This window comes from Sceloporus occidentalis, unplaced genomic scaffold, assembly GCF_023333645.1.
Source record: "Sceloporus occidentalis isolate IW3139 unplaced genomic scaffold, rSceOcc1.0.p SCAF_7, whole genome shotgun sequence".
NCBI lineage: Eukaryota > Metazoa > Chordata > Lepidosauria > Squamata > Phrynosomatidae > Sceloporus > Sceloporus occidentalis.
Genome location: NW_028316987.1, coordinates 36,779,295 through 36,804,427, shown reverse-complemented (window position 1 = coordinate 36,804,427; position 25,133 = coordinate 36,779,295). Strand labels below are relative to the sequence as shown.

The 25,133-nt window shown below is 39.7% G+C and overlaps 1 protein-coding gene across 3 annotated transcripts; it reads right to left on the bottom strand.

Moving 5' to 3' along the window:
- HERPUD2 (HERPUD family member 2) lies at positions 1-20,681 on the bottom strand. Of its 3 annotated transcripts, none has more exons than XM_089532603.1 (8): positions 20,259-20,681; positions 12,374-12,451; positions 10,759-10,872; positions 9,377-9,534; positions 5,288-5,401; positions 4,294-4,617; positions 2,301-2,415; positions 1-741 (listed from the first exon to the last, which is right to left on the bottom strand). In XM_089532603.1, the coding sequence occupies exons 1-8, from the start codon at positions 20,388-20,390 to the stop codon at positions 583-585; spliced, it is 1,194 nt and encodes a 397-aa protein (XP_089388729.1). In that variant the 5' UTR covers positions 20,391-20,681; the 3' UTR covers positions 1-582. The 3 variants fall into 3 exon arrangements, with proteins under 3 accessions (XP_089388729.1, XP_089388727.1, XP_089388728.1); XM_089532601.1 differs by having other exon boundaries at positions 12,374-12,506; positions 20,259-20,340; XM_089532602.1 differs by lacking the exon at positions 2,301-2,415 and having other exon boundaries at positions 597-741; positions 20,259-20,475.
- Positions 20,682-25,133: the final 4,452 nt, after the last annotated feature.

Below are 25,133 nucleotides of genomic sequence, written 5' to 3'. Positions count from 1 at the left end.
AAAAAAGGGTAATATGTACTATACAATTTGCAGTATACCTCATCATCTTTTGTTCCCTTTGAAGAGCTGCTGTATCATATTTATGCCATAATGTGTGTGTAATGGTGAGGAAATACATACAAGGATAACCTGCCACAAACACAAAAACAGATTTGTTTAAAAGCAATTAAAAAAAACACAGACAAAGATTCCTACACAGGTTCAATTTTACTGCGAAGGAACTTATTTCTGAAACATTACTGTTGACATCTGTAATTTAACAACTCTTTAAAGGGATGAGGTTGCACACCAACTATAAGCATCTCATCTCAGTGTTAACACAATAAAACAAAAACATGGAAGACCAATATTTTTACATTTTTTCTTCATTAAAGAAGAAGCATTTAGTAGTCCACTTTTGCTTAAAATATTCATAAGCATGAGAAAGCCAAAAGGGAAAAATACACATTTTTGTACACCATGATTAGAAAGTTTACATTATAAATCTTTTGAAATTGCACTGTATTTAAAACACCCCCCAAGAGTCAACTTCCACATGAACTCATAGCTCTGCTATGTCTCTAATGACAGTTCTTCTTTTACTTAGTTGCCCACTTGTGGAGGTCCTTCAGGGATGAGAGATGTGAAGAAGGTGGTGATGAAGGACCAAACAGAAGCCATAAAGCCAGGATGCTGGTCTGCATTGACATCAATCACATCTTCGCCGCTGTCTTCGTCAATCCCATCATCCATAAGGCGTTCCTTAATAAAACAAATTTCATAAGTGAATTAATTGTTTTATTTAAAAGGGATATAAAATAGAGTAATGAGATAATTATACAATGCAGCTGCTTGAAGAATATTTCCTATACAAGTATAACATGTTTTGACAAGGAAATCAGAATACTGGTATTCACCGTGAAGATTCTTTCAAGGAAGTGACCTCCAAAATAATGTCTTAAGACCTTGTATTGGTCTGTGCCCAAGGTAATGTAAAATAACTAAAAAAGCTCAGAGAAGAACAAATAGCAGAGTTGCAAAAAGCTGAGGTGAACTGTGATGCCTTCTCCATTACAAGAGAACAGGCACGTTATGCATATGGGCAAAGAGTTTGTTTAATGTGCTCTGGAAGGCTAGGAGATTGCCCTTTATAATGCAAGAGATAATGTTAGAGGCCTCATATTTCAGAGGAAGGAATTGGCAAAAAACACCCCTGAGTATTTCTGGCCTAAGAAAACCCTATGACCATAAGTCAACAAGCAACTTGAGGGCACACATGCATGCTCATTTCTCACCAGAAAGCTTAATGGTAAGGACCAATTTTCTCCATTTGGTGAAAGAATGCCACTAAAACCTTTTGGCTGAAGAGTGGGGTATAAATACCATAAATAAATAAATAAATAAATAAATAAATAAATAAATAAAAAATAAAACGAGATGCGCATAGCCCAACTCGCCAATTAGAGTGGGTCAGTTTGACTCTAGCAGCTTATGTAATAACTCTGTAAAGTAGTATGTAATGCAGGATGTTCTGTGTGCATCTTGCAAAGGACTCTGGCTATGAGCAGAAAAGTCACAGAGCAGCAGTGTGCAACCGCAGGAAGTCACAAAGCTAGTTTGGGGTTGGCCAAATGTTCAAGAAATGAAGTTTAGATAAAAATGTTTTTTAAATTCAATTTGGGTGTATTTATATTATTTTATGTTTTCAGTGACTTGCTTTTCTATATGAAAAACTAAGGCATTGTGTTTTAGAGTCCCCTGAATATGTGGTGCTGAAAATGCAGTGAACCTTCTAGCAACTGCAGAAAGCTTCACAATACGAGTGGTTTTCTTTCCTTTTAGTACTTGTACAGATGATTTTGTTGTTGTCCCTTTGAGACAGCAAAATCAAAGATACAAAGATCACGAGAAAGTAAACAGAAATGGAAACAAATCCTGGTGTTATTGGTTTGGAGAAATAACTTGCAGAAACAAACAAACAAATCATGTCAACCAGGCCCCAAATGTTGGTCATGAGATCACTGACTTCTTGGACAGTAAGAGGGGGGTCTAAACTCATGCTACAGAAGGCTTCCTTCCACCATAGAACTGGTAAAGAAAAATACAGAAGTATAAACACTATGTGTGTCTCAACACTGAACATAAACAGCCTGACACCACCATCCTGCATATCTAGTTGGAAGTTCAGTTGTCTTCAGTGGGACTTTCTTGTAACTAAATGTACACAGGGTCATTTTCAAACCTTAAGATTTCAATTTCAATTTAAATGGGACAATAGTTCACTCTTGCTGCAAATCACTTCTGCTCTTACATCCACCTACCATCTCTTCAATTCCAGCATTATTTACATTTTGTCCATCATGGTTCATGTCCATATTGTTTGCTGCAGGCTGCTGTATTGCTTCTTGTCTGAATGGGAACCACCCAGCTTGGTGCCTGTTTTATAACACACATGCAGAAAATCAACACGCACATACCAGACTAATCTAAATGAAAATGTCAACAAGGAAAATCAAATAGCACCCCATTGGAAATTTAATTCAACTTGTTTGTAAAGAAGGAATAGGTCAAAACAGATGCTAGTATTCACTAAATTAAGAAAGATCCCTATTTAATCACACATAGAGCAGAATGCCTTAGGAAATCTTGTAGAATTTACAATCTTGTAGGAAGTATGTCTTTGAAAAAAAAGTTGAAATGATCTGTTCTCTTTACATGCCACAACCATCTGAAGCAAACTGGTATACTTCCAATACTACTGATTTTCTTTCAACAAAAGCCATTAATTAGCAGGAGCTGGAAAAGTTTAAATTAAATTACATTAAATGTGAAACTGCAACTTTTTTAAATTGTCAGTTAACATCTGGAATTCAAAATTTGATCAATTAACAAAAGCTCTTAATCATTTACACTGACCGTCAAACTTGTGCAGAGGAAAAATGGAAATACTGGGAGTGATACTTTTTATGTTTTACATAATCATTATGTAAATTTAAATTATGGATGTTGTGGCTAAGAAAGTAAGCTGCGGAGCAGAAGTCTCTGATTCATATCTCTACTCCTCTAACTAGGTTGCCTTATAAGAGCCAGTATCTCTCTTCCTCACATCCTTGTATCAAATGTGAGCAAATTAATACTGGCCTATTGTACAACTGTAGGATTATTGGAAATACATATTTGATGTGGAAATGGACAAAATGTTCTTGATTCAATTCCTGACCCATTTGCCTTTGTTGGTTTTTTACAATTATTATGTCCCATTACTCTGTTTTTTAAAGGGGGAGGAAGAACCAAGCCTGCTTGCTTTTATCAAATGTTTAGGGGTATGATGAATCTTTAATTCCTCCTCCCCTACATTTTTAAAACAGTTATTAGTCACATGGAACAGCTAGAAAGCACAGTGCCTGTGATGCTCCTTCAAAGTGTCTGAGAAAGGATAAATCTATAGAAAAGATGGCTGCTCCCATGTACTGATGAGCAAAACCATCATTATTTTCCGTTATGCTTTCCCTGATAGCATCCCAAAGACAATGCATGGAGGAAGGGTAGAGGGACTGTAATATTTGGGGGGGGGGGCTGTCATCATATTTTTCCTGTTCATCAGTTTATTTATTTCAATATTTATTTCATGGGATCTCAGGATGATATCAAATTAAACTTGAACCATTTAAACAATTTAAACAGACTGAAACATTATCTGGGAAGGAGCACCATGTACTACATATTACCATATCCCAGAGAACTTTCAGCTGCATTTTGAATACACATGGCAGGCATCACATTCTTTATATGCTCCAGTAGATAGAAACTATTACAAAGAATTAAAGTTATGCCAAAGCATAAGCATGCCAAAATGTTAGCTGTAAAACTGCAGTAGAAACCATATAAATCCATCCATCCAGCCATACACACACATACACACATGGATTAATATGTGGTTTCTAATATACACACACAGTCCAACACAAGCAATGATAGGAAAGGAAACCAGGGCTGATACAAAACAAAGAAAAGATTCCAAGCATCCTTCATTTGAATACAAGTCACAAAAAAGTAATGTATACAAGTAAGCAGAGAGCCAGTATGGTTGTAGTTTGTATGTTGAGCTAAGACTGTGAGACCAAGGTCTGAATCCCAGCTCAGCTATAGAAAGTCACTGGATGACACTGGTCAAGTCAAATTCTCTCAGCCCTAGAAGATGACAACAGTAAACATCTTCTAAATAAATCTTGCCAAGAAAATCCCATGACAAAGTTGCCATGATCTGGAGTCAATCTGAAGGCACATAAGAACAACAACGAAGTATTTACTTACAAGTAAACCAGTAACATGGCTCCCATCACCATCACAAATCGACTGAAGGAGGAATAGAAGTATACAATGCTAAGAAGAATAGCCGCTCTGGAGAACGTGTACATCCAGTCTAGCCAGTCTCGATTGAACTCCTCCTCATTCATTACTGGACCTCCCTGAGCATTCATCTGGACGTTCTGATTCACAGGTCTGTTCTCTTGTGGAGCTACATTTGGTGCTGCTGGGGGCTCATTTGCAGGCGCATGTTCAGAATTTGTGGGCTGCTGAACTGGAGGACTAGCAGATTCCGTGCTGGGTGTTGCTTGGGCTGAAACTGCAGCTTGACTGTAATACAAATTTTTTTAGAATGTCTGAAACAAGCCTCGTTATTTGGTTAATTCCATGCCTATTTTTCAATTGATTCTACTATCACTGACTGAAATTTCCTGAATAATTAAGGTTAGTCATGCTTACTATACATGACAAACATCATAGAACGAAGTGGGTAATCTTCCACTTCAATGTCATCCACTGTGTTGCTGTGGTGGATTCAGAAAAAACAGCATTAAAAACAGCATTTTTCTGGTACGATGACATTTAACTTTCTAATAAGGTTCATCCCAAAGAAGGACTATTTGAAAGCAACTTTTTAAGAAAACTCTTCACTAGGAGTTGGCATCTTGTGGTTGGATGGTAGCTGGCAGAACTAATGGGAAGGTATGCTGGGGGATACAGTCCCCAAATACTTGTAGGGCCACAAGATGCCCACCTCTGCTCTTCATCATGGAGAAACAATGAACAAGGGTCATCTTTAATGACTCTCCACCAGAATTCACGTTTCTGCCAAAATAATAATTTCTACCGTTCAGCAACTCTTGTAGCCAATATTCTGAAGAAGCTATATTTCAGTCCCAGAAATAGCTTAAGCCATATTACAAAGTAAAAGGTTCTGTATATCGTAGTCACCACCCTGCTATTCCAGTAGTAATTAAAATATAGCACTATTTGGACTTACTATTGCATGTAATACTGGCGTGCATACATCTGTTGCCACCATATCATCTGTAGAGGGCTGAAAGCAGGGTATACTGGGATTCCAGCTGGTACCCCTTGCCCAGGAAACTGGTTGCTAGAAAAAAAAATAATGCAAATTACATTCTCAATTGCCACTTTATGGAGATATATTGTGTTTGAATGATCATGGCTATTTCCAAGTTACATGCAGCATTTTTTGCCTCAAAGCCAAATTTGTATGACAGTCTTAGTTTAGGTCACTACCGTATTTACTTCTGTGAACAAATAATAGATATTGCATATTGCAATGGTTTTATATGCCTTGTTTTATTTTTAAAATTTCATTCCAAGAATTCTGAAGCATGCATAGGAGTTTAGTACTGCACTGATTTCCATAGCAATTAGACCACATCCACATCGCTGCAGGCACTCTCAAGATATAAGCAATAAAAAAGTGACACCTATCCCTTCCAAAAGGACTGTCTTTTTCCTTTCAAAGTAGAACACTGTACTCAACAGCTTTTATATACAGTCGGCCCTTCTTATACACAGATTCAAGCAGCCACGGTTTGAAAATGTTCAAAAAAGCATAAATTACAAGTATCAAACCTTGATTTTCCCATTTTATATAAGGAACACCATTTTGCTATGCCATTGTATTTAATGGGACTTGAGCATAGATGGATTTTGTTATCCATGGGGGATCTTGGAACCAAACCCCAGCATATAACAAGGGTCCACTGTTTATTTTTATTTTTTTTACTAAGCAAAAGATGAAGGGTTCTTGAACTATGATCACTGTACTCATTCTTGCTTCAAAGGCTGCTTACAGTGGCCAGGTGCACCCATTATGCAGCCTGCATAACATGCTGTACTATTTTGCAACAGAAGAAACTGACTAATAAGATATTCATCAGGATTAAGTCTTATATCTACAGTAGGTTCCCCTTAAGACTGTTCAGTTAGCAAGGCCAAGCTGCTAAATACAAGACCAACAGCATGTTTTTAAAAGATTCTTTAGAACTGAAATGTCTCATATTATGTTTAATGGGAACAAACTACAGTATTCACATCCCAACAACATGAGCTGATGTCACTCTATTGCATCAGGCCACAATTGTGTATCAGAAAGCAAATCAGATCTAAGATGTCACAGGAGACCTTGCAAATTCATTTATGTACTCAAACTGAGGTGCTAGCAGAAAGGTGGAGGTAGCTGGTAAAACAGAGAAATATTCTCCTATCCAAAAATAGGCAAAATTGTTGGGTGAAAAAACATTTTCTCTAAGAATCTGATCAGTCTTTCTGCAAATTCATTTATGTATATGCAAGGATTTAAATATATTTTTAAAAACACATTGCAGTTTACTTTTCCTAAAACATTTAGGAGGGAAATTACTTATATTAAGAGACATAGCCATGCTTGTGTGTAGTATCAGTATGCAAAGGGATCTTGCAGCATCTTTCAGACTAACTGTGTCAAAGAAGTCATAGCATATGCATAAGAATCTATGGAGTGAGTTTTTTTTTAAAACAACAACAACAACAGTATAAGCTGAGAGCTTGTGTGGATGACACAAAACCCTGTGGACTCAATGAAGACTCTTTTTGGATAGAATTTAAGATGTTTGGGACATGCTCTGGATAAAGTGCATTGCAACAAAACAAAATTGCTGACTAAAAATATGACTTCAGAAGAGGACAATGAAGTAAGGAAGGAAAGCTCTTTTTCATACATGGTAGTCTCAAAGAAGGTGAAAAGTTACTGGCCTGAGATTTATATATTAGTCCAAAAAATTCTAAAGGTAGATTTTGTAATGTTTCTAGAAATGTTTCTGTTGAGATCTATGGATAAAGAACTGGAGCACTTCTTCAATACATGACAACAGCAGCAAGAATATTGTTTGCTCATGCCTGGAAATGGTCTGAAGCACTGATAATAAGAGAATGTATTGTTAAGGTTGTTGAGTTAGCCCAAATGGCCAAATTAATTTGAGTTCTAAAGTATGAGCCAGATAACAGAGTGACTTGGAGGTCTCACGTTCATAGGATCACCATAAGGCGCAGTCAACTTGACAGCAATTAACAACAGGTAGTATACATAAAGGACATTTCTAAAGCTAGCTTGTCTAACTGCCCAAAATATTACAAAAACCAGAGACATTTTGTAATAATTAAGTGGAATGCTGTTTTGCCCATATGATGTAAGTAAATGTATGTTGATCTTTGATTGGCAGAGCCTAAAAATTCGAGGTTACTTCCAGGTAAGAGAGTCGTAGTAGCTTCACACATCTGACAAAGAGGGTTCAGTTTTAAGAAAATTTATCTTTTAACAGGCTACTATATAAAAAAATCATTTGAAATATGGTTATCTGTAACTACATTTTACAATTGTATTATTTGCTATTTAAAAACCCACTGGTTTTATCTTTCCTGCAGCTCAGACATGTAGATCCTATTTATTTTCTGTAAAGTTTTCACAGATAACGAAGAAGCATTATGAAGTAGGCAGCTGTAATAAGCATACTACCACACTACAATTCAAACTGTCTAATATGGGGTGGGAGTAGGGGGTTCAGTAATTATCTCGTCCCAATGTGCCAGGAATCAGTAAGATATTTGTACCCACTGGTTACAATGGTTCCTTTCCTCCATGGAAACTCACCAGAGACTGGTAAGTAGTGGCTCATAGACCAGCATCAGTACACAGACCACCAATACAGTATCCAACTCGCTGGAATGACTATATAACATACAGTAACAATCACAATGTGAAATGCACATACATGAAGAAAATAAGCAGTCCTTACACATATGATTCAGCTCTCATTGACTACGACTACGGTGTTTTTTTCTAGAATAACTAATTTAAAAAACTGAAGAATGGGATCTCATGTATATAAGAACAGGAAAGAACTTCTATGTTTTGAGGTGTCAATTACTTCTATAACCAAATATTATATGAAGGAAACATGCTGGCATTCTTTGCAAACTGAGGGGTTTGGTTGCTCAAAATATACATTAAGGAAATCAAAATGATCCCCAGCATTTTTAACACAACAAAAGTATTTTTGCTGGATAATAAAATGTTAACAGAAAAGTGTGTTAACTTTACTGCACCAAGAACATCATTTCCTAGGAGCTGCTGCTGACCTAATTATTCTAAGAAACAAAACGTGGAATATTTCCAGACAAATGCTTTTATCAACTGTTAATTCTCTGCAGAAAAAAAATACAAGCTAAGAAAAAGGTGTCTACAGTTAACTTGAAGTAACTGGAAGATAAAACTTGGTTCTAGGCCTGAGTAACTTCTCCTGGCCCAACCACCCCAAACCTGACAAAAATGTCATTCAACCATGTGTCAGCTACTTCTCCCCATTTACTGATAACTGGTAAAGTAGGTTGGGGGAAGTTACAATCCTGGCAATAGTGTCAAAATCATGACTAAATAGCATGTGCAAATGCAAAATAGTTATCTAACTTTAACTGTTTCATATTCATGATTGCTACTTAATCCCAGTTTTGACACTATTGCCATGATTGTAATTCACCTCCCAATCTACTTTACTAGGCATCAGCTGCATAGGGGAAGGAGGTCCATTCTGTTGATGATTAGAGCACAGGCTCAGGGGTGTCAAGCCAGGAGAAGTTACTTAGGCACATTCCAGACGGGCCCTATTGGACGCCATCATTACATGCAAGGGGCGGCGCTTCCTGTCGCGCCTTGCCCCTCACACGTAACGAGGGCGTCAAATGGCCCTATACAGATGGGTGCCACCATTTTGACGTGATAGACGTCTAGCGTCCACACATTTTGGCGCCACTGTGATGCCTCAAGGGCGCCATTGGCGCCTTGCGATGTCACAATGGCGCCGCAAGAAGAACCTGCTTTTTGCGGGTTCTTCTTGCTGCACTGGGGAACCGAGCGGTTTGTCCGCTGCGATTCCCTCACACAGCAAACATGGGCGCCGGCAGAACACCCTTTTGGGTGGTCTGTAAAGCGCCTTAGTTATGTAGTTAGAAAAAAAGAAGCTGATACCAGCCCATGGTTTTACAAGCCTAAAAAAAAGCCCTCTGATATTTTACTTACCCTTGCATTATATACGGGAATGGGTGGCTTTGCGACGGATTGCTTTGTGCTTGGGAAAGGCTGCGATGTCTCACCCCACTTGAGCTACTACTGCTGATACCCATATGTAATGCTTCCTGAGATGGGGAAGGAGTTGTTGATCCTGTATGTTCTGTACTCTGAAAACGAAATGCAATTAATGATTTCTATCAGCAGTAGACGGGGTTCTATTCACTTCATGTGAATGGTCTGGTTCTTTACAGCATTACTAAAATAAATGTTCCAGTTTACACCCAAAACTTCCACATTATTTGCAATCTACCATAAATTCTAATGACATATGAGGCCAGAAACTCTTATTCATACACATGTCCTGACTTTTTTCTACACACAACTGCTTGCTGAAGAAAATCAGTCAACAGGTTGGACTGTGTTTGAATAACTTCAGCACTGTTCACAAGTCAAGGGTAGATATACAAATACACAAAATCACAAGGGACAGAACACATATTATGGTTGCCAGGAGAATGCCAAAAAACAAAACAAAAGGAACCAGCCTTGTTACAGAATCAGCTTCTGCCTAGACCATAACACCTGCAAATGCTCTCTACATCATCTGCCAGTATCAGGCTAAAAGCCACCAGTCTGTAACACATGCGAAGTTAAAAGAAATGTGAGGTAAAAGTATACAAGCAGGAAAATTATGATGAGTAGAATAGCTCTTATTTTTAATGGGAATTAATCACAAAAGATGGATCAAGATTAACTGGGGGGGGGGGGAGATTATCTGCAAACTGGGTCTAAATTCCTGAATCCTTGATGATGGAAATTAGTACAGTTATACACTTAATATTTCCTATGGGAGACAGGCAGACACAAGTATACAAACCTAAAATCCTCAAGATTAAAAAATACAGTTTTTTTAAGCATTAAAAAGTTATGTCATCCACACAAAGTTGAGTTATGCTCACCAGGGCCTGTTTCATTATGCAAATCAATAACTTAGAATTGTTTTTTTGAATTTGAAATGCACAGAACAATTGACATTTTATTCCACTGTTATCTTCATACTATCATTGTACAGTCAAAGCTCCATATCCATGGATTCTTTATCCACGGATTCAAGCATCAACAGCTTGATACACACACACACACACACACACACACACACACACACACACGAGTTTGTCGTTTTATATGAGGGACACTATTGTCCTATCCATTGTTTCAAATGGTACTTGAACATCAACAGATTTTGGTATCCACAGGGGGTCCTAAAACTAACCCCCAGCAGATAACAAGGGTCTACTGTAATATATTTTATTAAAACAGTACTTGGTACAAGTCAAGAATTTGTATAATGACAAAGCTATTGATGATTATTATACTCAAAGTTAACTCACTGAAATGTTGCTAGATGCTGATGACTCATGGTTTTCTCTAAGGTTTTCAGCCTTTGGAGAACTTGGAGGAGTCCGTGAAGAACATACTAGATGAACCATGTGATATTCATCTTGCTAAAATGAAAGCAAGATATTCAACAGATTTTCAGAGAAAAACTCACAATAAACATCAATAGCACAGATGGCAGTAGCTATTCAACAAAATACACTGGCGGGCTACTAAACAAAATTGTTAGCTGTAAACTAGGTAGAAATGAAATAATAATATTAATAATAATAATAATTTGTTTTATTTATATACCGCTATTCCAAGGATCATAGCGGTGAACAGCAAGTAATAAATCAAGTATGCATGGCAATATTTCTGCCTCTCTGCTGAAGATCTATGTTAGAATTCAACAAACACTACAGTGATGCCCTTCTATGAATGTGAAACATCATCATCATGATCCATCTGTCCATTGTAAAAGCTTCCTTCTAGACTATATGTTTTTTTTCAAGTCTGAAATTCTTTCCATTCAATGAGCAGTCTCAGAAGCCTTCCACTACATAATATACATTTTAGATGTAATATACTGCAACATACACATCTTCCATACATAATTGCATCTCCTTTGATCCAAAGTCTGATTCTCAGCCAGTTAGCATAAACTCATGTAGAGTTATGCCTCTCTTCTTTGGCATCACTTCCCCCTCCTTATGTGAAGTTGAAGGCTTAAATGGCCGGCATCCATAGTTTTTTGTGGGTTTTTCAGGCTATGTGGCCATGTTCTAGAAGAGTTTCTTCCTGACGTTTCACCAGCATCTGTGGCTGGCATCTTCAGAGAATGCTTGCCTGGAAAGGACTTGGGTATATATATTGTGTGACCTGGAAAGGCAGGAGTGATTTGCATGTGCATTGTTGTGTTGCTAATGGCAGGCCTCAGGGTGTGAGAGTCTGCAAAAGAGGATTAGTGTCTGCTTGATAATGCTCATTGTCTGCTGGGAGGTTTTTCATTTGCATTTGTTGAGTCTTTATCTTGCTATATTTCAGGACTGGTAGCCAAACCTTGTTTAAGTGTTTCCTCTTTTCTGTTGAAATTGTCCAGGTGTTTGTGGATTTCAATGGCTTCCCTGTACATCCTGACATGGTAGTGCTTGGCGTGATCCAGAATGTCAGTGTTTTCAAACAGTATTTTATGCCCAGGATGGTTTGTGGCATGTTCTGCTACTGCTGATTTTTCTGGATGGCCCCCTCCTTAATACATAATGTTGATGGCAACATTCAGTATACACTATCCTTCTTCTTTAGTAGGTAGTGAAGTGGGGAGGTTACTATGAGGGCTTTTACAGGCTGCTCAGACAAGAGTGATAACCTGTGCAGTGTTAAAAACTTGTATAATATTCTGATGGTTTTAATATGTTCATTTTTTCCTAAATCTAAGCCTATTCTATGTTTACATGCACATTCAGGATTTCATCTGTATGTGGTTGCACAATATTTTTATCATTTTATTCCACCATAACAATAACTGCGTAATTTAACAGAACTCAAAAAGCAGTATGTTTCTTTAGAATTTGTCTTCTTTTAACTACCAAGAATTCGACTTAAAGTAATTATTAAAGTAAAGCTTACTTTTCTGAGAATATCTTTCAGCTGCAGATGATCAGGAAGCAATCTCCCAGAATACACCAGCCTCTGATCCTTTGTAGACTAAGAGATGGGACAAAGGAAGAATTCATCTTTTTTCTAGCTGTATGGTTTAGAGCTGAAAACAACATTTGTAGATGAAGAAAACTTAACATAAACTTCTGCCACTCAGGGTAGACATTTGAGACACATTTAATTTTTAACGTTCAGGTTTTTATACATGCTTTATTAATACACAGCCCATCCCACCAGCTTTACTCGCGCTACATTTCTGAAAATTACTGCTTAGAAGTATATGCACACTTAAGTCTTATTCTTCTCAGTGTAGCCTATCTTTCTATTCTATCAATATACCACCAAGTACATCTTTAGGGACGTAAACTACTAACATCTCTCTCTCTCTACATGAAAATATTCTCAGTTAAAACTGTATGTATTACTAACCTTGAAGCACCTGGGGACAAGTTTGGAAACATTCAAAATTTCCCCTCAAGCAGAGGTTTTAAGACAAAAGATAAATACTAGCAATCAATCAAATTTTATTGCTTTTGACCAAAGGTCATTGCACAGCACAATAATACATATAACAATACATGTAAATTATATCTATAATGTGGGTACCTCGTATCTGGTAGAGAATTTCTAAACAAACAAATAACAATTGTCATTATGCCCATTAAAAATTTTGTCAAATAGTCATCGCCTTCACAGTTTATGGCTATCCCTGTTATATACTGGTTCCTGATTTTTTTAGCTGCTAAGGCAAACAAAGCTACTTTCCAGGTTACATATTTATTCAGGTCCAGTAGAAGGTGAAAGATCATGTCCTACAGGTTCTGACTGGGGCTGGTTTCTATTATAGGTGTAATGAACCTTTCTCTTGGTTCTTGGTAGAGAGGTCAAAATAACATGTAATGAACAAGGTCTTCTACCTCTTGACAACCATATACACAAGTACGTGCTTTTGCTGGAATACCTCTATATCTTCCAGCTCTGTATGCTGTATCCATGATATCTAATCTTAATCCAGTAAAAGCTTTCCCTAAGTTTGCAAATGTTAAGCTAACAAAATAGTCTGGAAAAATACAGGACATCTTGAGTTTATAGTATAGGAGGGCACATGAGGACAGATAAACAGCATGGAAATATTTTTGTATCGATGTTTCACTTATTATGTTGTTGATAGACTTTATCTGAGCTTCCAGTTGGAGTTCATTAATTTCAGCTAATGAAATTCCATATTTGATAATCAATTGCGCGGCCTGATGTACCCAGTCCTTGTTGGGCATGCTGTTTTTCAGTTCCAGCAAACATTTTTTTGGAAGCCTGTTATTATCCATCCTCTGAACTTTAAGCCAGTAGCATAAAATTCTCTTATCTATTGGGCTTTCTATACTAAGCATGACTAAAGATAAATACTGCTTAATTACATAATGCTGTTTTATAACAATTACCAAAATAATTTGGAAATGTTTTTTCTCATATAATTGTGAACACACATACAATTTTGCAACAAAATGAAATGCCAATCAATTATTTCAAAATGCATCTTTAGGTCCTTCAGTACTTATGAAAGCTTAGTATTCATGCTAGCTTTTCTGTGATTGCCTTATTTGATGATTTTATTGAAAACACTATCATCTCTGGCTGCTGAAGGCAATCCTGGCTTCACTGACTGAGGTGACAATTACTATTTCTAGACAGAGCTACCCTAAGCTGTTTAACATACAGTAGTCCACATCATCATGATGCATGAATCAGGAGATTCAAACTACACATTCACACACAGACATTTGCATACAGATCCTGTATATATTTACCTGCACACAATGGTCAATTTCCAAGTATGTTTGCACAAGATTACAGCCCTAGGCTTGAAAAACCAATGTATATGTTGATTGTTAAACGCTCAGACATTAAAATGCAAGTTAACTTGCTTTTTCACCATGCCAGAAAAAGAGTATGTGTGCTACGTCTACTAGCGAGGCTCTTGTAAAGCCGAAGAACATTTCAAAAAGAAAGAAAGGGAGTAGCAGGGTTGCAAGGCTCCTGTACCATTAATAGTTAGCATCTTCTGGAAGAAGAAGACGTAGCATAAAGTTCTGCCAGGCTGGATTACATAATGTCTTTTTCCGGGATCTGTTAAGTATTAAAGGTACAGGCGCCCTATGTTTTATTTGACCTGGCAACCCTAGAGAGTGGGGAAGGAGAGGGGGCTGGATTGGGGGGGACCACCATGGCAGAATCATAGCAGGTAGCAGAACAAAAATAATGTAAAGCAGGGGTGGGCAAAGTGTGTCCCTGTGGCCACAATTAGCTCCCAATAATATTTTGAAGGCCTCAACTTCTACACATTTCCTGCACCACCGTTTGGTCTTCCCTATCCAGGAGTAGCAATTGACAATTTAACATAAAAAATATACTTGTTTTTCAAAAACAGAAGTGGACCCCCAGCCACTTTCTTCTGTTTTTGGCATACATACAGACATACATACATACATATTTGCAGCCCCTGGAGAGTCCCAGGAGCAAAAAAAGAGGTTCCCTGACATACAGCAGTTCCTTAGTAGTTACAACTGATTTTTAAAAGATTATTGGCAACTGAAAGCACTTTTTCCCAAGTTGGCAAATTCTTTCAGGGAATTCTCTCTCAACAAGGCTTATTAATTCCTGCTTCACAGCTTCCAACTGGTGATTCTAATAATGTCCAGTTTGTATGAGATAATACATGCATATTGATTTTGGAAAATAAATCAAATGATGAAATAGAATTTAGCCAGCTATGCAGTCCAAAATCATTTCTGTTCACCATATATATATATATATATATATATATAATTTCCACTATTTGTGGTGAACAGGAATGATTTTGGACTGCATAGTTGGCTAAATTCTATTTCATCATTATATATATATATATATATATATGCGCATGCACACACGCACTGGGAGTCTCTCTCTTATGAACTACTCTAGATGGCTAAGCAAAAAGCTCTATATGTATTAAGCATTAACAAATGTGCTGCCCCAGTTGCTTCCACCAACTTGTCTTGGGAACCCACGCATGAATAAAAGTGGACAACTCCCCAGTGATCTGGAGCTATGACGTACAGCAAACCAAAGTTCATTTTTCTGTGTAAGACTGTGCATCTCCAGTTCCTTATTTGATTTGCTGTATCATTATGTTTAACTTGCATTTCTGCACGGAAACTGAAGGTTAGTATGTCACTGTACATTAAACCAAAAGAATGTCCTCTTTAAACCAGCCTTTCTGTACTGAATAAGATTCATAAACTGGAAATAGAAAACTGGGACCCAGCTTCAATCCTGCACATTTCTCTAAATAGGAAATAAAAATAAACAAGTGGGAAGTAGATTAAGAGCTAAAAGTACCGTTACCTCACCATGTATATACCTTGGAGAGCTTTGAAGTGAGGGCAAGGTGGATATGATGGATGGTTGAACTCCAGCAAACAATAGCTCATGGATATATACTATTTTTTAATATTATATTGGAAACAGGTTGTGTGGTGATGCAGGCTTCCTATGTGGTTTCCTTAGGCATACCATGAAGAAAACTTGCAGCAAGGGACAGCACAGCTGTTGCCCAGTTAATGCCAAAAAGACATTTAGATATTCTGAAAAAAGCCATACCCAACTGGGCTATACCAGAAAGGGAAGCAACCATGACTGCTAGTTAAAAGGAGAGCTTCAGGATTATAATGATCATAATGAAAAAGCAGATGGCTGTGCTTTCCAATCAGTGTCAAAACAAGGTTTGCTGTTAACTATCATCAAATAAACGTTGACCCTATGAATAAGAGACCTCCAAGTCCCACTATCAATAACAGCCTTGCTCAGGTCTTCAAAACTCAAGGCATTGGTTTACTTCGGTCTATCCACCTGTAATACAATTTCCTCTTTACCAACTGCCTTCCACCTTGCCAAGAAAGTCTTTTCTAGTGAATCATGTTAACTATCATCAAATAAACTTTGACCCTATGAATAAGAGACCTCCAAGTCACACTATCAATAACAGCCTTGCTCAGGTCTTCAAAACTCAAGGCACTGGTTTACTTCGGTCTATCCACCTGTAATACAATTTCCTCTTTACCAACTGCCTTCCACCGTGCTAAGAAAGTCTTTTCTAGTGAATCATGTTTCTCATGATATGCCCCAAGTACAACAGTCTCAGTTCAGTCATCCTGCCTTCTAGTGAGCATTCAGGATTGATTTACCCTTGTGTGCATATGCGTCTTAGGAAGACCTCATGAATTTCTTAGGCAAGGAACAGTCACAGGTGGTTTTGCCAGTTCCTTCCTCTAAAATATAGCCAACAGCACCTGGTATTTATTGGTGGTCTCCATTCCAAGTACTAACCAGGGCTGATGTGATATGATAGCCCTGTTTAAATATTTGAAAGGATGTCATATTGAGGAGGGAGCAAGCTTGTTTTCTGCTGCTCCAGAGAACAGGACCCGGAACAATGGATGCAAGCTACAGGAAAAGAGATTCCACCTGAACATTAGGAGGAACTTCCTGACAATAAGGGCTGTTCGGCAGTGGAATGCACTTCCTCGGAAGGTGATAGAGTCTCCTTCCTTGGAGGTCTTTAAACAGAGGCTGGATGGCCATCTGTCAGGGATGCTTTGATTTGGATTTCCTGCATGGCAGGGGGTTGGACTGGATGGCCCTAGTGGTCTCTTCCAACTCTACGATTCTATGATTCTATGATTCTATGACCCTGCTTAGCTTCCAAGATTAGACACGATCTGGTGCATTTAGGGCAGTGGTCCCCAAACTGTGTCCTTTAAGAGATTTTGGACTTCAGCTCCCAGAATCCCAGACTACATGACTGAGGCTTCTGGGAACTGAAGTCCAAAATCTCTTAAAGGGCACAGTTTGGTGACCACTGCTTTAGAGCATTTAGACCCGTTTATTCAAAACAAGAAGCAGAGGACCAAAAGAAATTTTTAAAGATATATATTTTAACTGATAGAAAAGGTTAAGGATACTCAAAGGTGGAACAGCACCAAGATAACTACCATCTTGGAGAGATTACATTTTCATACAATCATAGAGTTGGAAAAGACCTCAAGGGCCATGCAGTTCAACCCCCCTGCCATGCAGGAATTCACAATCAAAGCATCCCCGACATATGGCCATCCAGCCTCTGTTTAAAGACCTCCAAAGTAAAAGACTCCACCATACACAGAGGGAGTGTGTTCCACTGTCAAAGAGCTCTTACTGTCAGGAAGGTCCTCCTAATATTTAGGTGGAAACTCTTTTCCTGTAACTTGCATCCATTGTTCCGTCCAAGCTTGCTCCATTCTCAGTGTGATACCCCTTCAAATATTAAAAAGGGCTAATCATATCACCTTTTAACCATCTCTTCTCCAGGCTAAACATAGCCAGCTCCCCAAGTCGCTCTTCATAGGGAATGGTTTCCAGACCTTTCACCATTTTAGTCACCCTCCTTTGGCCACACTCCAGCCTAGGATTATTTCTTGACCGGTGGAATGGCAGATAAGGATATGATTATACTGATGATAATAATAATAATAATAATAATAATAGTTTTTATTTTTACCCCGCCTTTCCAATTGCATGATCAAGGCGGCTTACAAAACAAAGAATAATAAAATACAGTTAAAAGCATCACAATATAAAAGTCTAAAAACATCATTACAAGGGGTATGAACGGGAATCTATACAAATCGCAATTCACTAGGGGCAAGATGCTTTGGGGTTATTGTTCACACTGTTCGTTTTCACATTAAGCCTGGATTTCTCACTTACTATACACTCAATGGAAGCAGGGAAACTCATCTGTCTGATTAATATATACCTGTAAAGTGCACATTTGAAAACCTGCAACACATCACCCTTCAAGGTGATTTAAAACAGCTCAGACACAGAGCTAAGGCTCTCCTGACATGACTTTCACCTCTTGACTTCTCTGAATGGTTGTCGAGGAAAGATGAAGGGGCATATGTGTGTTAAGAGCTACTTAAGACCTATTTAGTGAGATGCCAAATCAAGGAAGTACCATAAGGATCATATGATTTCCAAACTTTGGTCCTCCAAGTGGCCATCAACTCCAAAATCCCCAGCCAGCTTGGTCAATAGTCAACTATTCTGGGAGCTGAAGTCCAAAACATCTGGAGGACCACAGTTTGGGACCATTTGGTCTCAAATATATTTCCACAGCAGGAGTGGTTGAGCAACAAGTAGCTATTGTCCCTAGTGGGAGGCAAGACCAAGGCAAACAAGCTCACCGGCTTAACACACAATGGAGAAATGGGATGTTGGCGGAGGGAGAAGGCCTAGTTGTCAACTGTGGTGCCTGGACAGGACCTGTGCGGCTCTCGCCCTTCTTTGGCTGCATCCACACTGCAGAAATAACCCAGTCTGACACCCTGTGGCTCAGTGCTATGGAATTCAGGGACTAGTAGTTGGTTGTGGCACCAGAGCGGACCTCTGAGAGGAAGCCCCAAGAAGAGACCAAACCTATGGTGCCACAATAAATTACAATTCCCAGCATTCCACAGCGTTGAGCCCTGGCAGTTAAAGCGGTGCCAAACCAGGGTTACTTCTCCAGTGCAGAGGCAGCCCTTGTGTGGGAGAGTCCGGGGGGGGGGGGGACACACTGCAGAAATAATCCAGTTTCGCGCCACTTTAGCCTTCTCTGCCCAGAGAGCTCTCACGCCACCGCAAACTAGTTCCCAGGATTCCCTAGTACTGAGCCAGGGCAGTTAAAGCGGTCTCAAACTGGATTATCCCTGGAGTGTGTTTTGGCCCCTTAGTTAGATTACGGCGCTTGCTACCACACTCTTAAAACGTTGCTGGGGCACTTTAACTGCTCTGCCTGCTTCCTGTTGCATTCTGGGGTTTGTAGTTCAGTGAGGCCTAAGAGCTCCTCTGGCTGAGAATTCTAAACCCTCCCCTTATTTAAACTACAAATCCCAGAGTGCAACAGGAGACAGCCAGAACAGTTAAAAGCGGGAGAGCAACGTTGGAAAGAAAATAGTACTGCTGCTATTCCACTGTCTCCTGTTGCATTCTGGGTTTTGTAGTCCAGTGGGGGCCTAAGAGATCTCTGGCTGAGGATTCTAAACTCCAAATCCCAGAATGCAACAGGAAGCAGGCAGAGCAGTTAAAAGTGGAATGATGATGGTGATGATGATGATAAATAGCAACCTTTTAAGAGAGTAGTGTGCTGCTGCTATTCCACTTTGACTGCCTCCTGTTGCATTCTGGGTTTTGTAGTCCAGTGGGAGCCTAAGAGGTCTCTGGCTGAGGATTCTAAACTCCAAATCCCAGAATGCAACAGGAGGCAGGCAGAGCAGTTAAAAGTGGAATAATGATAATGTTAATAATAATAATAATAAATAGAAACCTTTTAGGAGAGTAGTGTGATGCTACTCCACTTTTAACTGCTCTGCCTGCCTCCTGTTGCATTCTGGGATTTGTAGTTTAAGGAAGAAGGAACCATTTAGAATCCTCAGCCAGAGAGCTCTTAGGCCTCACTGAACTACAAGCCCCAGAATGCAACAGGAGGCAGTCAAAGTGGGATGATGATAATGATGATGATAAACAGCAACGTTCTAAGAGAGTAGTGTGTTGCTGCTGTTCCACTGCTCTGCCTCCTGTTGCATTCTGGGGGCTGTAGTCCAGCGAGGCAGTTAAAAGCGGAATGCCACACTGCAGAGATAACTCGGGTTGATCGCGCTTTTGGTTGACATGGCTCCTCTGGGCCCACAACAAACGACCATTCCCAGAATCCCCTCGCCTGGAGCCATGGCAACCAAAAGCGCGATCAACACGGATTATTCCCTCATTGTGGACGCACCCAAAGGGGGGTTCTCACCGGTTTGCTGGGGTAGACCTTGGCGAGGTGGCTCTTGAGGCGGCCCACGGTCCAGTCCAAGAAGCAGCTGATGGTCTGGTCCGTGTATTTCTGGTTGGGGGCTTTGATGATGAGGGTGACGGGGGTCTCCATAAGGGAAGCCGGCAAGGAGCCACCGAGGAGGAGAAGGAAGGAGGCGAAGAAGAGGAAGAAGGAGCCACAATCAAGAGCTGAGGAAGGGAGAAGCAGCGGGAGGGAAGCTGCTCGGGGCGCCCATCTCGGTGCCTCGTCCTCCAGCTGAAGCCAGTCGAGGAGGAGGAGGAGGAGGAGGCCGCAGACGCAACAAGGGGCCTCGGCGTCGCCCCAGACGCCACCTAAAATGGAGGCCGGAGGAAAACAGCCAACCAACCGCCTTGTTGTGATGCGGTTCTTCCCAGGCGTGGCCTCCAGGGGCCGCTGTGAAAGGGAAGGGAAGCTGAGGAGGAAACTAATAGGCCTCACTGAACTACAAGCCCCAGAATGCAACAGGGAGTGAAGGGAGATAAAGGGGGATTTAGCCCTCAGTGACACCAGCCAGGGGGGAAAAATGGGGGCCATGGCCAGAATCAAGGCTTCTGTGCCCCACCCCCAAACTGTGCTCTTTTAAAGGGGATTTTGGACTACATCTCCCAGAAGCCTCAGCCATCTTGGCCAATAGCCTGGGATTCTGGGGGCTGGAGTCCAAAAGCTCTTAAAGCGCACAGTTTGGGAAACCACTGGGCTAACAAAAAACACTAATTGGAATATATGCTTCTTCAGTGTCCCCCCCCCCAAAAAAAAAAAACTGTGCCCTTGAAGAGAGTTTGGACTCCAGCCCCCAGAAGCCTCAGCTGCTTTAGCCAATAGCCTGGGATTCTGGGAGCTGGAGTCCAAAATCCACAGTTTGGGGAGCATTGCATTGTGATGGAGGCAACCACATGAGACAATGCACACATAAATACCTTTAAGCTGAGCATATGCTATTGTACTTGTAATACAAGTACAATATTGTAGTTGAAAGGTATAATTTTAAGGGGAAGTCTTAAATAAAAATTATTTCATATATAAGTATGGTTTTAATTTTGCTGGTTGTTTAAGCCACAACATTTGCCATTACGTTCAGTCACAGAATCACAGAGTTGGAAGAGACCACAAGGGCCATCCGGTCCAATCCTCTGCCATGCAGGAACTCTTGATCAAAGACCCCATTGACAGATGGCCATCCAGCCTCTGTTTAAAGACCTCCAAGGAGGGAGACTCCATCACACTCTGAGGAAGTGTGTTCCACTGTCAAACAGCCCTTATTGTCAAGAAGTTCCTCCTACTTATGTTGAGGTGGAATCTCTTTGCATTGCTCCATGTCCTGTTCTCTGGAGCAACAGAAAACAAGCTTGCTCCCTCCTCAATATGACATCCCTTCAAATACTTAAACAGGGCTATCATATCACCTCATAACAGTCTCTTCTCCAAGCTAAACATACCCAGCTTCCTAAGTCCTTCTTCATAAGGCATGGTTTCCAGTGATATATGGGAATCACATATATGGGTAACATTAGTACAAAAAAACATGACTGAGGATTGTGTATGGAGTGGTATGGGAGGAAGTCAATGGGGGTGGGGGGGGTGATGCCATGAATTGTCATACTGGGTGACAGCAACCATAGTGATGCCACTGTTGGCTCTCCCGCCTAGTTTCTTGTTTTGCCTTTGGAAACACTTCTGTACCTTTCACAGCAGCATAACAGGAAGAAATTCCACAAATGAAGCTTTCCTTTATCACTGCATCCCTATCCTAAAGAAAGCCACATCAGATTATTTATTTTCATGCTGTGTATTAACCATAAAATTGGTGGCGGGGGGGGGGGGGGGGGGAATGTGCCCTCCCCCAAGAAAGAGAGACCAAAGTAGAAAGGCGAACTGGGGAAATGACCTGTAAAAACTGAAAGAGAACAGGCCAGAAAGGAGAGCAACCAAGAGGAGTAACAAAACAGAAGAGGGAGGAGAACTGTTTAGGAATGCCCCTGGTCCTTCCATTTGAAGCATCTACAGTGCCAGATCTATGCACAAACGACAGCCAGGGCCTCGGATTACTCAGGGCTATGAACCACGACTAAAGATTTGCCTTTGACTGACTTTGTTTTAATCTGGCCCTCCTGGGCATCAGGTGGTTGCCAGAGGCCACTGGGCAAGTCCTCGGCTTAAGAAGATGAATCATAGTTCAGTGCTAGAACACCTCCTGGGCACATAGAAAGTCCTAAATATAATCTCACTGACCACATACTGCCGCACACTTTAAGGGCAGCCAGCCTGAGGCACACCAAAATATCACAGGTAGAAGTTTTCCTGGCAACGAAAGAAAGTGCTTGTCAAAGGCCCTGGAACAGGGCCAAATACAAGGTGGCAGTCCTAGTAGGATGGTGGCACCCTGCCCAAATCAATAAGGATACTTGAATCCTGGCAGTTTTCAGCCATATTTCATTGCTGACAACTGTGTACATCTAGATGTGTGTCATTTTAACAATCTCAGAACTTCTTCCTCCACCCTGTTTTGCTGTCTGTTTTGATTAAAAGCAGACTCTACTCCTGGACAATTCCTGTTGCTAAAAAAAGACCTTTCCTGGGCCTAAATGATCTGAGTGATCAAAAAGATGGCTAATTTGGCTCCTTAGCCTTCCACAGACTTGCCCACCTTTCAAGCAGAGCATAACTGTGTTTTGTTATTTGTAGGTAGAGGTGAGGTATAGATAATTTTGGAGAAAAACTGATTCAGCTTCCAACTTGATTAATGGATTTCATAATGGTTTTGACAATGAGGTGTTATGAAAATGCTGTACTGTTCAAAGAAGATAATGATGCCATTCAGTCGTATCATTTTAAGCTATGTTGATGAAAATACAGTCATCCTTCCATTTTTGCGGGGGATCTGTTCCAGACCCACCCACCCACCCACTGCAAAAATGAAAAATCGGCAATATTCAAGTCTCCTGAATGGTGGTGGGTGCCAGTTGCGGGCACATGCCCCGTTTTGTCCCCCTCCATTTGCTGCCCATGAACATTTGGGGGACACGGACTCCAAGTCCGCAGAGGGGCAGCTTTAGTTACAAACTGCAGTTATGGTGATATAGTGGAGGGCGTTAGATCCTGATAGTTCCCCAAGTCTGTGTTGTCCTAAGTATTTCCCCTCTCCTGATAGAGGAAACCAAAGTACCTATATTGATGAGGCAATCTATACACTGCTTAGGGAAATAATGAGGTCTCTACCTATTGCAAGAGTGTACAGAATGGTGAGGAAGGCCATCAGACATGATGGGACTGGCTTACCGCATTTTGAAATGAAGTGCTATTGTTTACCATCTAAAACACTCCTCCTGTAAGGCCATTAAGTTCCCAGTCTGAAATTACCTAACTGTACATGACTGACCACTAAGATGTTAATCCTATGTGCATATATTGTACATATATAATGGGCCCTTAGTATCCACTGGTATTTGGCTCCATGACCCATTGTGGATACCAACATCCATGGATGCTCAAGTCCTATTATATACAATGGCATAATAAAATGGTGTTCCATATATAAAATGGCAACAACAAAGTTTGCTTTTGGAAGTTATATATATTTTTGAATATTTGCAAGCCATGAATGCTTGCCTTTGTAGATTTAAAAAATCAGTGCATACCAAGAGCCAACTGTATATTCATATCCATTGGTCAAAACAAAAACAATATCTACTATTTGAGGAAATGTCAGAGAGAAATACACAACTGTGTAATAGTTGTCATATCCTCCCCCCACATGGCTCACAGCACCTGGAGCTGTGGTGCACAAGGTGCCAACAGTGTTGTGTATTCCTAAGTGGCAGCTTAGCTCCTTAGTCTTAGGGCCTCTTCTATTTTTTTATTGTTAATTAACACAATTAGAAACTATTACAAATATACATATAAGCATTACCAACATTGAAGACCAAACAATTTGAGCTACTAAAAAAGAGAGAGATAAAATCTAAAATAAAACATCAAATATATAACATAATGTAAAACAGATTACACAAACTATAATTTCCTTACTTCCAGTATTTGATTTGTAACTTATTCTGTCTTTCTCATTTGCTATATTACTTTGTTATTCTACTATATTACTTTTTTATTCCACTAGTAATAATATTCTTTTATTTTAACTCAATCATTTTCTCACATTCTACTGCACTATTTACACTTTTTTTTTCAAAACCCAACACTGGTCATAGCCTTTTTAAAAAATTCAGGCCGTGGGAAAATCTAATTATCAAATTATTGTATTTTGTAATATATAATAATGGCCTTTAACATTTCTGGGTTTTGGTTTCAAGGTTCTTGTTTGAAGAATCTGATTTGGAAGCTACATCTTATTATTACAGCCACTCTATGTCAAGGAAGCACTGCAATCATTCCATGATCATTTTATATCAGATACCTGGGCTTGCCTTCATAGAGTGTGATTAATTAGTATAGACCATTGCCACAAGGTGTGGTCATGGCCAATAGGTTAGTCAGATTTTAAAAGGAATGATTAATTAGAAGTGTGGAATGTAAGGATGAAAGAAGGTATGAGTTATGACAGCTAACCAGGGCCAGTTCAGCAATAATCGGCGGCAGTGAAAATAAAAAGCAACAGTAGCTTTATAGCGCTCAGTATTTTAGCACACTCACGCAATGGCACAATAAGGCCACATAAGACCCAAAGAATAGCACGATTGCTTTCCACACATATCTGTAAATGAATCATACGCTGGAATTGATGGTTTTGTGTATGCGCCATTTTGGTACATGTCTTCAAATCATGTTCCTTTCCTCTGCACAGAATAAAAAACAATAAAATAAAACTGATTACTTCACCAT

Coding starts and splice junctions, on each gene's coding strand:
- HERPUD2 (XM_089532603.1), bottom strand. CDS start 20,390: ATGGAGACCCCCGTCACCCTCATCATCAAAGCCCCCAACCAGAAATAC. Junction 12,452..20,258: donor AGGTCTACCCCAGCAAACCG/GTGAGAACCCCC, acceptor CCCATCTCTTAG/TCTACAAAGGATCAGAGGCT. Junction 2,416..4,293: donor GCCATGTTACTGGTTTACTT/GTAAGTAAATAC, acceptor GTTATAAAACAG/GCACCAAGCTGGGTGGTTCC.